The sequence below is a fragment of the Schistocerca piceifrons genome, chromosome 6 (assembly GCF_021461385.2).
Source record: "Schistocerca piceifrons isolate TAMUIC-IGC-003096 chromosome 6, iqSchPice1.1, whole genome shotgun sequence".
In the NCBI taxonomy this organism is placed as follows: Eukaryota; Metazoa; Arthropoda; class Insecta; order Orthoptera; family Acrididae; genus Schistocerca; species Schistocerca piceifrons.
The window spans coordinates 365037827-365052861 of record NC_060143.1 but is presented as its reverse complement, the minus strand read 5'-3'; the positions used below and the strand labels follow the sequence as shown (position 1 = coordinate 365052861).

The following is a 15035-nucleotide window of genomic DNA, read 5'->3' as shown; positions in this document are numbered from 1 at the left end:
TGCTTGAAAATGGCCTCTAAGACCAAAAGTGGACAGTTGTGATGGTCAATTAAATTTCAATTTTTGACAAAAGCTTTCAGGCAGTCAGGTCTGTCATATCATTATCACTCAATGTTCTTACCTTGCTGTGAGTTGGCAAAAGTCATGGGATAGTGATGTGCACATGTACAGACGGCAGTAGTATCGCATATACAAGGTATAAAAGGGCAGTGCATTGACAGAGCTTTCACTTGTACTCAGGCGACTCACGTGAAGAGTTCCAATGTGATGATGTCCGCAAGGATGGGAATTAACAGACTTGAAGACAAAATGGCAACTGGAACTACGCACATTCTAGTTCGGAAATCGTTACTGAATTCAATACTGTGAAGATCATCCACAGTGTCTTTTAAGAGTGTGCTGAGAGTACCAAAATTCAGGCATTACTTTTCACCGCAGACAATAGAATGGTTAACGACCTTCACAATGGAATGGTTAACGACCTTCACTTAACGGCCGAGAACACTGGCATTTGCATAGAGTTCTCAGTGCTAACAGACAAGCAACACTGTGTGAAACAACCACAGAGACCATAAGGACATATGATGAACATATCCGTTACGACAATGCAGTGAAATTTGGCGTTAATGGGCTGCAGCAGCAGATGATTGACACAAATGCCTTCGCTAACAGCATGACATAGCTTGCAGCACATCTCCTGGACTCAAAACCATATTGGTTGGACGCTAGATAACTGTGGTCTGGTCAGATGAGTGGCGATTTCGGTTGGTAAGAGCTAATGGTAGGATTAGAGTCTGATATAGACGCTAAGAAGCCATGGACCCAAGTTGTCAAGAGGGCACTGTGAAATCTGGTGGTGGTTCCATAATGGTGTAGGCTGTATTTACATAGAATGGACTAGGTTCTCTGGTCCAACTGAACTGGTCAGTGACTGGAAATGGTTACGTTCAGCTACATGGAGACCATTTGCAGCCATTTATGAACTTAGTTATCCATAACAATGTGCCATGTCCCCAGGCTGCAATTGTTCATGAGTGGTTTGAAGAACATTCTGGACAATTCGAACAAATGATTCCGTCACCTACATCATCGGACATGTATCCCGTCAAACATTTATGTGGCATAAACGAGAAGTCAGTCCAAGCACAAAATCCTGCACTGGCAACATTTCTGCAAACATGCACAACTAAAGAGGCAGCATGGCCCAATATTTCTGCATGGAACTTCCAACATCTTGTCGAGTCCATACCACATCAAGTTTTTACACTATGCCGCAACAGGAGGTCAGACAGAATAATGAGGTATCCCATGACTTTTGTCATCTCAGTGTACTACTAACATTAGAAGTAAATACACAAATTCAGGCTAATGTTGTACTTAACCCAAGAAACTGCATAGATTTGACCTTTTTTCCACCTACGCAAAATGTGTGAGAGCTTGTCAGCTGTTGTTAAGGTATTGGTTTCTGCTCCGGTTGACCACATTTCTCGTCTCATTTGTCACACATTAATCACCAAATACAATATACAATACATGTATGACACCATCCACTTTGTGTAATAAACAGCATCTTTCCAAACAAACTCTTTTTCATTAATATCAGTGCTGTATACATATTTTTGCGTGTAAGTTGCACATCTTCTCCTTTGTATAATTCACAGCCCTTACAACCAGTAACTTATCACAAAAGGTCAAGAAAAGGACTAACTAGTTTTGCATCCCTTAAACTAATTGTAAGTGACTTGCTTACCTGCAATTTTTTGTGTGCAGGATAGGAGGGTAGACTGACTAAGCTATTCAAGAAAATGCAGTAAGTCAAATACACAACTAGTTCAGATGGGTAAAATGTGATCCCTCTAGCACAGTTAAATGATGATATTAACTTTTCAGGACAACTAAGTAAACAATTTAATCGATGGCATAGGTGATTCACACATTGTTTTTATTGTCATGACTGAATTGTATGTTCATCTGCCCTTCGAAGTTGAAGGAGGCTGATGGAGAGGGTAAAATTACTATAAAAGAATGAAACATTTCACAGAAAATGGGATGTGCACTTGGTAAATATCAGCAGAGCACAGCATCATAATGAATTATAAGAAAATTGAGATGCAGACCCAGCACAAATTCTAAATAGAATATGAAATAATTGGTACATATAACAAAAGTATTTATGTGATAAGACTGCAAGTATTGATGAAGCAAGATTGACATTTCATCAAATATTAAGATTATTTATTGTACATCTTTAAAAGAGCTCTGAAAGTAGCTGTTCCTTTGGCAGTTACTAAAGGCGTATGTTTGGTATGAGGTACAAAGTTAGCAGTTGCTTTCTTTTGGTCACACCTTTCTGTCAAGAACCACAGTAGTGTGCTCCCCGACTGCTAGGTGGATAACAATGCAATGCTTAAGGTGCGTTTACACCTGTGCATGTTGCAGCAAGTTGCCGTGCAGCTGTCCTTGCTCCACACGCAAGTAGAAGAGCATGTTTTCCTGTTTGGTGTGGGAAGATTCCTGCACCCCCCTCCCCTCCTCCCCCCAGCACACAATTCAGAGGCATGCACGACTTTACACCAGCATATGCTCCTCTTTGCGTCTTTGTGCAAGGGCTGCATGCACCTAGTGTGCACGGAAAATAACACAGGTGTAAACCCACCTTTACTGTGATACAGAGATGATTCAATTGAGCCACATTCCATTGGGTTGTAATGTCGCTTTCTTTCCTAATATATCTATCTCTATTGTTGGTGTATTACCATTGAGATTTATCATTCGACAAAGGAGACACTAAATCAGACAGACAATTATAGTAAAATAATTCAATGTGAGCTAACCGAAGAAACTGTATTAATTAGGAAAAATTATGGGAAACCTAAATTACCAGCACCAGACTAGGATCTGTTCCTTCAAATACAAAGTGTAACCTAACCACTGAACTTATAATGTAACACCAACTAGTCTTCTGTTATGACTGTGCAACTGAAAGCACATTATTATATTATTATTTAAGTTCCTCATAGTTGACATAATTCAGCATTGTGTACATTACTTTTCACCAGCTAGCGATATACACAGGTGCTATTCAAATTAACTTTATTCATAATTTCATTAAATGACTTTCATGTACTAATACTTGCACCTGCATTTATGTAGCTGACATTTCAGGTTTGTAATTGATTAACATATTTGTTTACTCAACAAAACTGTCATCCTTCATTTGTTTTCCTTTCTTTGCTAAAAATATCAAATGTGTCTTTCGAACAATGGAAAATCCAGGATAGAATTAAAATAGTTTAGGAAGGATAGATTACTACTCACCACACAGAGGAAGTGTTGTGTCACTGACAGGCACAATGAAAAGACTGCTAAAGTATATAAGTGAAATAGACACTCCTCCCCTCCCCCCAAACACACACACACACACACACACACACACACACACACACACACACACACACACACTCTCTTTAGCACTTAAGGAATGATTCCTGTTCCTAATATTTTTTCATTTTCAAATATTTATAGTTCACAATACGAAGGGACCAAGGAAGTAATGCTCCATTTTTTTTTCCTTCAACAGTTGTTTATTACACGCCCTATTTCTCTCCATAAGCTCACTCCAGTTCTGTGGCATTCCTTCATTGATACACAAATGTGTGTGCCATATCAGTACCAGTTCCTCTTCTGCACTGTGCAAATCACCACCTCATCTCCTCAAAATATCTTCCACAAATGCTACCCTTCAGTGCCCGGAACACTTGGAAGTCCAAGGGAGTTGGGTCAGAGCTGTAGGGAGAAAGGGTAAAACTGTCCAACCCTGTTTCATGATGCGTTAACAAGTCCTCAAACTTGTGTGAGGCTGAGTGTTACGTTGAATAGAGACATCCTGTGGGCTGTTATAGTGCCAAAGTTGCTGGAAATCTTTTGTAAGTGTGGTTAATGTGACCACATACGCCTTCAAATTGACAGTACCGTCTCTTGGCATCACACTTAGAATCACACCCTCACAGTTGTCATGATCTTACTGGCAGAAGCAGCTACATTGAATTTTTTCTTCTGTGGAGAGTGAAGATGACTTCATTACTTTGGTTATCTTATTGTTTCTAAGTCAAAATGCTGAACCCCAGGTTTCATCATCATGTCACAATCCAGGATGCGCGATGGCCTCCCCTCAGTTTCAAAATGTTACAACTCAGAAAAAATTGTTTTGTTTTTTTCTGAGAGATTTATGTCCCACCGTAACATAGCATGGAATCCATCTTGCATACACTATTGAATATCCAGGAGTACGGATAATTGCATCCACACTTCACTTGCTGATTGACAGCAGCAGTGCCAACTGCAGAGTCCTAATGCATTGATGGACATGAATGAGAACATCAGCGTACTGCAACACGTCAAGTTGACAGCTGTGGATGGTTTCCCTGCTCACTGCAAGCTCCATCAAAGTGCCTTCCGATGGCCTCACCCTCTGTATCCAGCAACCAACTGTCCTCCCATAAATTGCAGATGCTCCGTAGACTACACACAAACATTTGTGAATATTCCCTACAGTTTCTTTCCCCTCTGTGAGAAAGTTAATGATGATGCACTGCTTATAACATACATCACTTACATTGCAGCAGCTACCCTGTCTCTAGGAAGACACAAATCTTGCACATGCACTCAAGAACTTCACAGAATTCAGACCTAACATTCCACATTCGCAACATTGTCGTCGACTGAGAAAAAGGAAAAAAAGTGAGGCATTACTTTCTGTGCCACCACCATGCAATAATAAAAGAGAAATATCCATAATCCTATTTTTATTCAAATTTAAATTACAAAAGACATCACAACATGACTTCAACAAAGATTTTTCCTCAAACGTGGAGGGAGAAAACTCCCTTCACTTAAATAATTAATCTTCAGATTGAGCAGAAATGTTTCTTTTTGTTGCTTCAATATGTTATTCTTCTTCAGCCTTCCCATTTTCTTCAACTGATCCTTCTTGATCACCACCACCTTCTTCATCCTCACCACTGAACACTTGACCCTCTTCCTCATCGTCATCATCATCTCCTGCCACTTCTGCATTTTCTGCCTCAGCACGCTCCATCTGTCTTGCCAATTCTGCTTCATCTGTTGCAGTAACTACTTTAGGCTGTCAAAAATATATCTGAATTAGCTCTTTCAGTAAACATGGGACTGACTTCAAGAATTAAAAAGAAGAGATTTTGTAAATGCATACTGTTTTACACGTCACAATACTTACAGCCATCTGAATTGCAAATACTCCTCCCATATTTGTTATAGTATCTTCAATTTTGTTGATTGCATTATTTAATGCTTTTAAACCATCCTGCTTTTCAGGTGTTGATGTTGTCATAACTGTAGGTCAAAACAGAAATATGCATTGTAACTGACATATCTAAAAAAGTTTGTAAAGACACTTATTACTGCCATTTATCACTATTGTAACAATAAGTCATTAGAAATTGTCTGACCGTAAAGTGGAGGTGCAATAAGATTGATTTTTATTGGCAGTTCTTCTGTCGAACAAGCCAATCCAGCTCGGAGGGCTGCTTTCACTGCATCTATCCCTTCATAGCCGTAACAGGCAACCTCAATATCTGCTCGAATCTTCACTGCCTGTGATGTTAATTTCCTCTTGATGTTGTTTAGAAGTACTTCTTTCGTTTTTTCATCTAGACCGCATTCTAACAGTATTGATGGATCCCTGATGTAAACATGAAAAATAACATGATTAATTCTTGTTTATAATGTAAATGCTGTAAAAGGAACTCTAATCCACTGAGCCACACATTCCCCAACAAACAATGCTACCTACACAATCTGTTTTTAAATTATGACTATCAGATTCACTGATAAAATAAAAATTGTGTAAGCTGGTAGGACGTCATTAATTTCCAGTGTCTATATTTTTACAAATAAGTTCATAAAACTGTCAGCATCACCAGGAATTATTCAGGATTCACACTCATTACAGTGGAAGTTCGAAAACATAACAAAATAAATTTTTTTTACGTCCGAAATTTCATCATTTTTTCACTTACAAATGGCTGCATTTGTTGCTATAGGTATACTTTTCTTCAGAAGTTAGAGAGATTCCTCGATGAATTTTGCACAGGATACATACCATACTTACAGGTGTACGAAACTCTAGAATTTATTTAATTTATGAAAAAAAAAAAAACCAAATGAGCTCTTGTATTTTAAACTTCATCTTTAGAAAAAACACAAATTTTGTAGTTAATTAACTCAATTTTTACCACAGTTTTTAATAGATTTGGAAAATTCTAGAGTTTAATACACCTTTAAGTATGGTTTGTACGCTGTGCAAAATTCATCGAAGAATCTCTCTACTTATGAAGAAAAGTGTACCTATAGCAACAAATACTGCCATTAGTAAGTGAAAACAATGGTGGAATTTCACATGTAAAAAAAATTATTTTGCTGTGTTTTCGAACTTCCACTCCTATGAGTGTGAATTCTGAATCCTTTCTGGTCATGCTGACAAAGTTTTTATGAGTTTATTTGTAAAAGTATAGACAGTGGAAATTAAAATGTCCTGTGGTGCCTCTCCTGCTCCAAGTCGGCCTGTTTGACGTCCTACCCCCCCTTAAAAGAACTTTGGATCTTAAGAGTACTCACTATAAACTTCCTACAATTTTGTTTGTTTACAATGACACTAAGTTTCTAATACTGTCATTATCTTTTTTTTCTGTAACTTATTCACCCCTTTAATATTTACACATCAATTTAACAGAATTTCTAAGATTGAGAGGCATCTTCATATTTCACTGTTGCAATGAAATGGAAAATTTTACTCCTTTCTAACATGTGCTTCCTGATAATGGGCCCAATTAACAATCACATTATATTTTAAATAAATAGTGGCTCTGGTTGCATAAAAATGTATTTGTCACAGCTGGTTTCAGTAACTAGGCTCAAGCGAAAATTGCCTAGGACCCAAAACTCACTGTGACTATACATGATGCTGCTTATTTAAATTGGAAACAGTTGTCGATGCCTATGATCAACATGGGGAGTGTGGAACAAAAAATAAGATTTTTCCCCGTTCACAATCATGTGGCACTTAAACTGAGCACTTGCCAAAATTTATTTGCGACATCAAGAGTTCTTGAACTTATAGAAGACCTCAGTTGGTTACTGGATTTATGAGGACTTACTTCTGCAGTAAACTTACGTGGCTATATAGTCGATGCTCATGTTAAGTAAGTACTGTCTGAATGTGCATAACTGCTAAAGGAATTACAGGAGCATTTATGTGAATACTGTTGACAGACAATAAGAATCCAAGAACTACTGACTAACTTATTAGCTATGTACTGTGTTTATGTATTAGGTCAGTAGCATAATAAGCTGACATTTTTATGGACTTGGGCTTATGATCAGTAGACTATTACAACTTTTATTTCACAATAATTAAAATCTTGCTATCGATTGTTTGCCTACATTTGTATGTTCCCAAAGAGGGGTGGGGGAAGAGAGAGATGTTCATATCAACATGTAGTAATACTGTATTAGGTCAAAATTTAATATCATCAGGTTCAAAACTATTGAAGCATTCCTGATATTGTTGGCACTAGTTTTGCTATGCACAGACCAAAAAGAAAATATTAAGGCCAACTAGTTTCAACACACTATGAAATGCTCCAGACTAGTTTTATTGACACACTACTAAACCCAAGGCACACTAGTTATAAGCGAACACAAGGAACTATACTGATGCTGGCGGTCCTCATATAACAATTTTCCTTTAGTTTCCCCATAGCTAAGCAGTAATAATGCTTGCCGTTTATCAACAGTCTAATATTAATAGAATTTCTTAAATGTGTAACAAAAATTATAAGCATATAGCTCCTTACCAATCTTCTGATTAAACTATTGTATCCTGCAACACAAATTCCACAATCCCGTTATCTCATAGCACGTATCTTCAATTATTTGTTCTATATATTTCAATCTCTGTCTTACTGTATGATTTGTGCTGCCTAAGACACCACCTGGTATGTTAGTTATTTGCTAATGTGTTAGAGCATATCCTATCATCATCTTCAAGAGTTAAAATTACTGTCTGCCTTAAATGGCGAGGTATTCTCTTACATGAAACAAGCAGCCAAGCGTAGAATCTTCAAAAGGTGAACTCAGTTTACTCATGTGCAAGCAGTGTATGGCACATATAGCACACAGTGGGGCAGCATGACCTTGGGGAGAACAAGTGGCTTGAGGCAACTTTGTAAAACTTTATATCTAGCAATGCTGTCACAAGAATTATGCTGAATCTTTTCACTGAAACTATGTTACACGACTACCAAGAGGAAAGCAGTATATCAACCTGAACTTGCATTGTTACATTAATGATGCTATTCACTCCATATGCAAGCATATGAAACAAATTTTACCTTGCCATCCTAACCTAATTAGCTTTATTTTTTCTATTTACAGGCCTCAAATAACAGGAAATCCTTCAGCTGGGCGGAAAAAATCTCTAAAGCGAATCAAATATGTAAGCTGAAAGAAGAGAAAAAAGATAGCTTAAGAAGAAAGTACAAATTTATATGACTGTCTGCACTCTTGCCATGTATATCTGACAGGGATTTGCTTTCTACCCAAGTTATATATCATGACAGTTCAACAAAGGTTTTACTCTTAATTATTAAATAAAGTGTCATATTTATCACCATCTGATGAAGTGTTGTTCCCTGTTCTGAGATCACCGACTGCACTTTCCAACTGGTGCTAGTAAAAACTGACTCCGATGCAATTATGAAACTGTTGTGGAACTATGACTGTGTATGTTATGTGGGTGGGGGTGGATGTGGTGGTGGTGGGGAATATTCTGTAAGAGTGTAGAGTGTTCACATCACTCCACCATGTAGTATCATGGCCAGGCAGATTCAGAATAATTAAATAATTATAGACAGGATTCTCATTGCAGTTTGAAAAGAGACAGCATGTTCAATCATGACAATTTTCCATAAATCTGGGCAACAAGTTAATGAAACAATTACAAAAATGTAACCACTCAGCCCATATGTAGTCGCATTATGTATGTAGAAACAGTGAACGAAATTTAGAAAGAAATATAGGTCTCTTAAAATCTTCAAAGATTCACTGAATACAGTGCAAGCATGATCTTTACTCTCTTAGATGCCTTTCATTATCACACTTCACAGCTGGCAGGACCACCCTTTACAAGCAACAAAGTGATCTAAATTCCATGTGAATGAAGTGGTACACATAACATTTACACCACACCATTCTGAACAATTATCATCTCAAAAACCACAAAACATTGGAAGCAATGACTGTCATTCAGCATATAGAACAAAATGCCTAACAACTAATTACTTCTTCCAAAGACATTCACAAAGGTAAAAATCTGTAGTTGCACATGTCACAAGGACTCTCAGAGGAAGTTGAATTGATTTCAGGTTCAGGTGCTTGATCCTTAGTTATTGTAAAAGAATTTGTACCACAATCCATGGTCTCGCTTCTTTAACAGATGGTGCACATCTTGTAACGTTATATTAAAGATGTTTAGATAGAAGAGCCATGTATAATTTTCATTTGTATGTAGCACTTTCACTTTACATTTCCTGTTATTGTAAATGTAGGTAACAGCAACTGCCAGGCACAATAGCAGAATATGTAAGTTGAAAATGCATACGTATTTCAGGCCACTGTGATGACTTAATAAATTGAGGCAGAATGTTTCTGGACAAACAAATATTGCCTTTATTCCATTTCAGACAGACAGTATTAATCTAAAAACCATTAATACAACATTAATACAGGGTGTATACGTGGACAAGGAAAAAAAAATTCCCGAATTTTTCCCGGTTAAAAATGCGCTTTGTCCTGGGTGAAAACACACTTTTTCCATGTTAGATAACAGTATATTTTCCCTCGAAACTGCAAAACTTATCAATCCATTGAATGGTTATGGTTTTATACACGGGCGTAGAACCTCTCGGCACTTTAGAAAACGAAACTCAGGGAAAAAGACACGTTTTGGAAGTATCTTTGAAGTGCAGCAACATGTATGCTGCTTATTCTCGTATTACGAAAGTATACATTGAAATTTCACCAAACACCACATGTTACTTTCCGAATAATTGAAATCGAGATTGCAATGCACTTTTGTAAGCCAGTCATAGCTCATGTCACATGATCTCGCCAGCCGATCATAGCGGATATTCAAAGTGTAGGACGCGTGATGTAGTCAGGCAACAACAACACCACTGTTAAGTAGCACAAACACACAAACAGGGGAAGTTAATGGTTTAAATTAATATAAATAGTGTTGCTACAAGAAAAGCAAAGCTTTCACATGTAACATTGGTCTCAAAGGTTAATAAGCTGCAAGTGAAACTAAGCTTCTGCATACAATGTTGATCTTTTCTGTGCATCTTACACTTTAAGATATATCACACAAATGTGCCAGTAAAATTTTTAATAATGACATAAATGTCTGATCTTCTGGGTTCGAAATTCTTCTAAATGGCTCGTCATCAAAGAGTTGATTTTTAAATGAGAGTCAAACGCTCTGTAATTTAAGAAATTCATGGTATATTCTCGCACAGAAAAGGATATTTACTTTGAAGTAATGCTTTTCAAACTACCAGTCGCAATATTTTCCTGCTACTTTTTAGAAACAGGTTCATTTCAGCAGTTGCTAGAGAGCACAGATAACAGGCGACACCGAGCTTGTGCAGCTACCATGACGTAAGGAGCCTGTATGTTCGTATGTGTAAAACATTAATATGTCATTAAAAAAAAAGAGACAAGATCATCGGAATTTCGTGAACCATACTAAAACGTGACCATTCAAAGTGTGTACTTAAAGTGCGCATTCGTATGTCCAGATTCCCAATGAAGTAGACCTCAGCCTGATATTACGCTTTTCAGTGTGGTATACGGGATGCGAATTTTCTTGGAGCACTAGTACTGTATTATATCATGTTTGGTTCTTTATTATGGCATAATGCCATAAATGCTAAAAGATGAAAACGTGCACCTGAAATGCAGCGAACAGTTGAAACTAGCCAGTACTGTGGAATTAAACATTTCATGTCAAGTACATTGACTGCCTCTGTGGAAAAGGTTAATAAAAGTCAAAACAGACAAAAATAACTTCATTGCTCTGCAAGGTGATTAATGCTTGACTGTCAGAAAGGTGGAAATAAAATAAAATCTGAAACTAAGAACGTATTTAAGCCTTCCATAATTATGTGAATGTATTATAATTCACTTGATAGCTCTGTTTTGTTTTCATTTGATGTGAGAGTAAAAGAAGGGGAAACAGCAAAACCACTAAATGTAAACACGGATCACATGGAGACTACCCCTTATAACGCAGACTGCTCTGCGCATCAGCCCCAGATCTACAATATTTGCTAACCGGGTCAATACTGAAAAAAATCTAATTTTCAAAAATATGTTCGTCTTGTAGCGCACATCTTTCTGAAAAGTCTGAAACATAAAACATATGTGTTCAAAGAAATGTAAGACATGTTATATAGTCTTAAGTGTGCCAAAGTGCAGTGCCACACCTCTTCATACAGCATTCTTCTATCGCACATCACTCTATTTCGCTCTGTGGAAATGAAATGTGTATATTTTGTAATGGATGCCAACAAACTATATTCAGGACAGTGGAAATTGAAATGTCCTGTGGTGCCTCTCCTGCTCCCAGTTGGCTGGTTTGACAGGCTGCAAAACTCAATTAATAGCGGATGGGATGGATTATTTGTTACCAGGAGAACAAGAACTCTTCAGAAAATTCGTACTCTTTATTGCCTATCAGCCAATAACTTGCTGTTTTGTGTGACATAAAATTAAATATAGGATACATAAAACCAATAAAGACAAGAGACAAGCAAGAAAGTGCACATTTCTTCAAACCTTAGCTCCTATCATTTTTCCCCCCCTCTCTGATCTTGCTACAGTTTTACATGGTGTGCTTTCCTTTCTGCAAAAGAATCTATTACCTCATCAAAGTTCGTCAAACATTTTGCTACAGGAAAAAATCGAAATGTCATTATCTAATACTAGCTGTTAATACAAATATATCAAACACTGGTGTAGTTTCTCGATCTGATTACGTCTGTTTTGTCACTGTCTGCTAGATAAAACAAAATAGGCCTTTCTAACATTGCAGCAATTTTGTAACACACACCAAATAAACGAGACTGTTTGGCACAAATGGTCATTTTTATAACAACACATAATATAGTTCACGAAGCACCAATACCAAATGCCTATAAGGCCTACTGCAAGCAAAAAACTTTGTTAGGAAACAGTTTCACATTTCATTCAAACGCACCAGTTTCTCAAGCACGAGATCAAAAAGTATTATTACGAAATTTTTAGATAAATTTGGAATCGTCTTACTCTTCAATAATTTGTGTGATGTCCCCGTTTCTTCTCCTTCCTCGTTCTAACAAACAATCTTATCACCACCAATTCTGTAGCTATTCCTGCCATTGTCAAAATTTGTTCGCCGATTAACTTCACTAACCCTGCCAGAATCACAGGTTTAGTTATCCCGCGATTATTATCCTGTTAGGCGTTGTTACATGTTCGTACAACACTTTTTCTGCGTTACTTCCAGAATAGAACTTTAAGTGGCTGCTAGCCGGGGACTGTACAAGTGGGCCTATCTAGTGTAGCAATCTGGCCCAAAATTTTCTGTCAAAATTTCATTTTCTTGGATACACCGAGAAGATAATACGTAATCTTTCTCGCCTGTTATTCCTGTTAGTCGTTTATTTCCATTCTGGTAGTCTGAATCAATGGATTTCGCTAATAATTCGCAAACCCTATCAACCACATAATCAGGCAGCGATTGGCATTCATCCGTTCGGCTTAACTCCGCTCAGCTCATATAGCACCGTCCCCTTTTGTCTGCAGAAAGTTTATTTCTAGATGTGACGAGGATTCTCCTGACAGAGACATCACATACACTATGCATGCATTCAAAAATCAACTTATGAGTCATTCAGAAATCAACTTAAAATGTGTTCAAAAATGTTCAAAAACCAACAGTGATGCGTTTCAAAATCATATGAGCAATCGAGACCAACGTGCACTGGATGCTAGGCGCATTGTGAAACAAGTTTGTTTTCCTCAAGAATATGAATTTGGCGCCCCTTTTCCCGGTAGCATCTAGCAGCTTGCTGCGACTGCTTGGACAGCCAACAGCAACATTCCTGTAGCAAGAAGCGGGAGAATCTATGAGTACTATTCAAAAGCGACTCAACTGCAATGAGCCCGCTCGTAACTGCTAAAACGAATCTAATGTAAACAGTTGTGACTTTATGCTCATAGGAGGCAATTTGTTGTTATGAAGCATTGCATAGTCTTCCTAAAGCCTTTGACACCTTTTGCTGTTGGCAGATGCTTGCATGAGTACTGTCTGTCGTTGTTGTATACGGCACATTTATTTTGCAATTTAAGTTATTTTTGTTTTTTTTCTCTCATTTATGTTTTATTGTAGAAGTATTATTCTGTAGTAGCGGGATACAGTAATATCCATTGTTAGAGTATCGGTTCTTACCAGTCAAAATTACAAAAATTTAACAGAAAACTAACACAATGAAAAATTCCCGGAATTCTAAAAATTCCTGGGTTTCTCCCGGATGAAAAAATTCCCGGGTTTTTCCTGGATCTCCCGGGTCATATACACCCTGTAATAGCAACTGTGGATCGACAGAACAACATTAAAGATGTTACAACACCAGTGGTTAGTACTGCACATTGGTGCCACATTAGTTGGTTAACTGAAAATGTAAACACCAGTGGTTAGTACTGCACATTGGTACCACATTAGTTGGTTAACTGAAAATGTAAATAAAGTGTATTGTGGGACAGAAACACTATGTATAAGGGGATCTGAGGACTAATGACCTCAGATGTTAAGTCCCATAGTGCTCAGAGCCTATAAGGGGATCTATATGTTGCTCAATGCAGAAAGGGCATACTGATTGAGCTCTTCAATGAAGCAACAAGTCATTTCCACACCTTGAGCAGTAGCGTCTTAAACTCAATACAAAGCAATGGTGTAAAAGCTGTTAGGTAAACTTCACTTAAACAGTGGCTTTTGGTGTGTAATATTGTCTTCATTCTCTCTACAATCATTTAATTCTCAATATCACACTGTGTCATATCTAGAACACATTTCACTAATTTGTATGGGGAAGATGTAGTTTCATGAGCAATTTAATAGTATAAATGGGGGGGAAAAAAAAATCTACTCACCAAGCAGCAGCAGAACACACACATAAACGAGGAATGCAATAACGCAAGCTTTCGGACACAATGGCTCCTTCTTCAGGCAGGAGAGTTGAAGGGGATCCCGAACCCCCCCCCCTCCCCTTTTTCCTAGACCTCTCCAGTCCTTTTCGTTCACCCCTCTACCTTCCCCTTCAACCCTTCTGCCTGAAGGAGGAGCCACTGGCTGCAAAAGCGTGACTAAATGCAACTCTCTTTTATGTGTGTGTTCTGCCACCATATGGGTGAGTAGATTTTTCAGCTATACAATTAAATTATTTTGTCAAAAATTGATTGTTTTTGTTGTTAGATTCATGAGTACGATATAGATACAATACAGTATTACATTAAATCAAAAACTAAGCAAAAAGCTACTCACAGTACTGCTTGTTTGAAGAAGTCGTAAGCAGATGCTTTCTTCTTCAGTTTATCCTCGAAGTGCCATGCAGTCTTTTGATACAGCTCTTCAAGTTGTTCATCTGTTTCGTACTGCAACAGCTCTGCGACATGCCGAAGAATTGAATTCACAGCTTTTGCCTTAGAGAAACGTTCAGTACATTTCTCAACATCTTCTGGAGATACACGTCGCTTGCTCAGATCAATGTAACCTGAAATTATTTCATGTGTGATATCCAAGAGATAATTACAGCAATTTGTGATGTACGGCAATACATAAATAACAAATACAAAAGAAAATTTTCTCAAAGAAACTACAAAACCAACACACACACACA

General features: G+C 37.6%; 2 protein-coding genes across 3 annotated transcripts in view; one reads left to right on the top strand and one right to left on the bottom strand.

Moving 5' to 3' along the window:
- Positions 1-8710, top strand: part of LOC124803122 (reticulon-4-interacting protein 1 homolog, mitochondrial-like) — a 170332-nt gene extending 161622 nt beyond the window's left edge. Inside the window, exon 9 of the mRNA XM_047264294.1 lies at positions 8473-8710. Within this exon, the coding sequence (XP_047120250.1) occupies positions 8473-8542 (70 nt within the window). The 3' untranslated portion in view covers positions 8543-8710. The remainder of the gene's footprint in view (positions 1-8472) is intronic.
- LOC124803123 (eukaryotic translation initiation factor 2 subunit 1) overlaps positions 4789-15035 on the bottom strand; it is a 29185-nt gene continuing 18938 nt past the window's right edge. For both annotated transcript variants that reach the window (XM_047264298.1, XM_047264299.1), the window contains exons 3-6: positions 14681-14909; positions 5487-5719; positions 5255-5370; positions 4789-5143 (exon numbers count right to left, since the gene is read on the bottom strand). In XM_047264298.1, the coding sequence (XP_047120254.1) occupies positions 4949-5143; positions 5255-5370; positions 5487-5719; positions 14681-14909 (773 nt within the window). In that variant the 3' untranslated portion in view covers positions 4789-4948. The remainder of the gene's footprint in view (positions 5144-5254; positions 5371-5486; positions 5720-14680; positions 14910-15035) is intronic.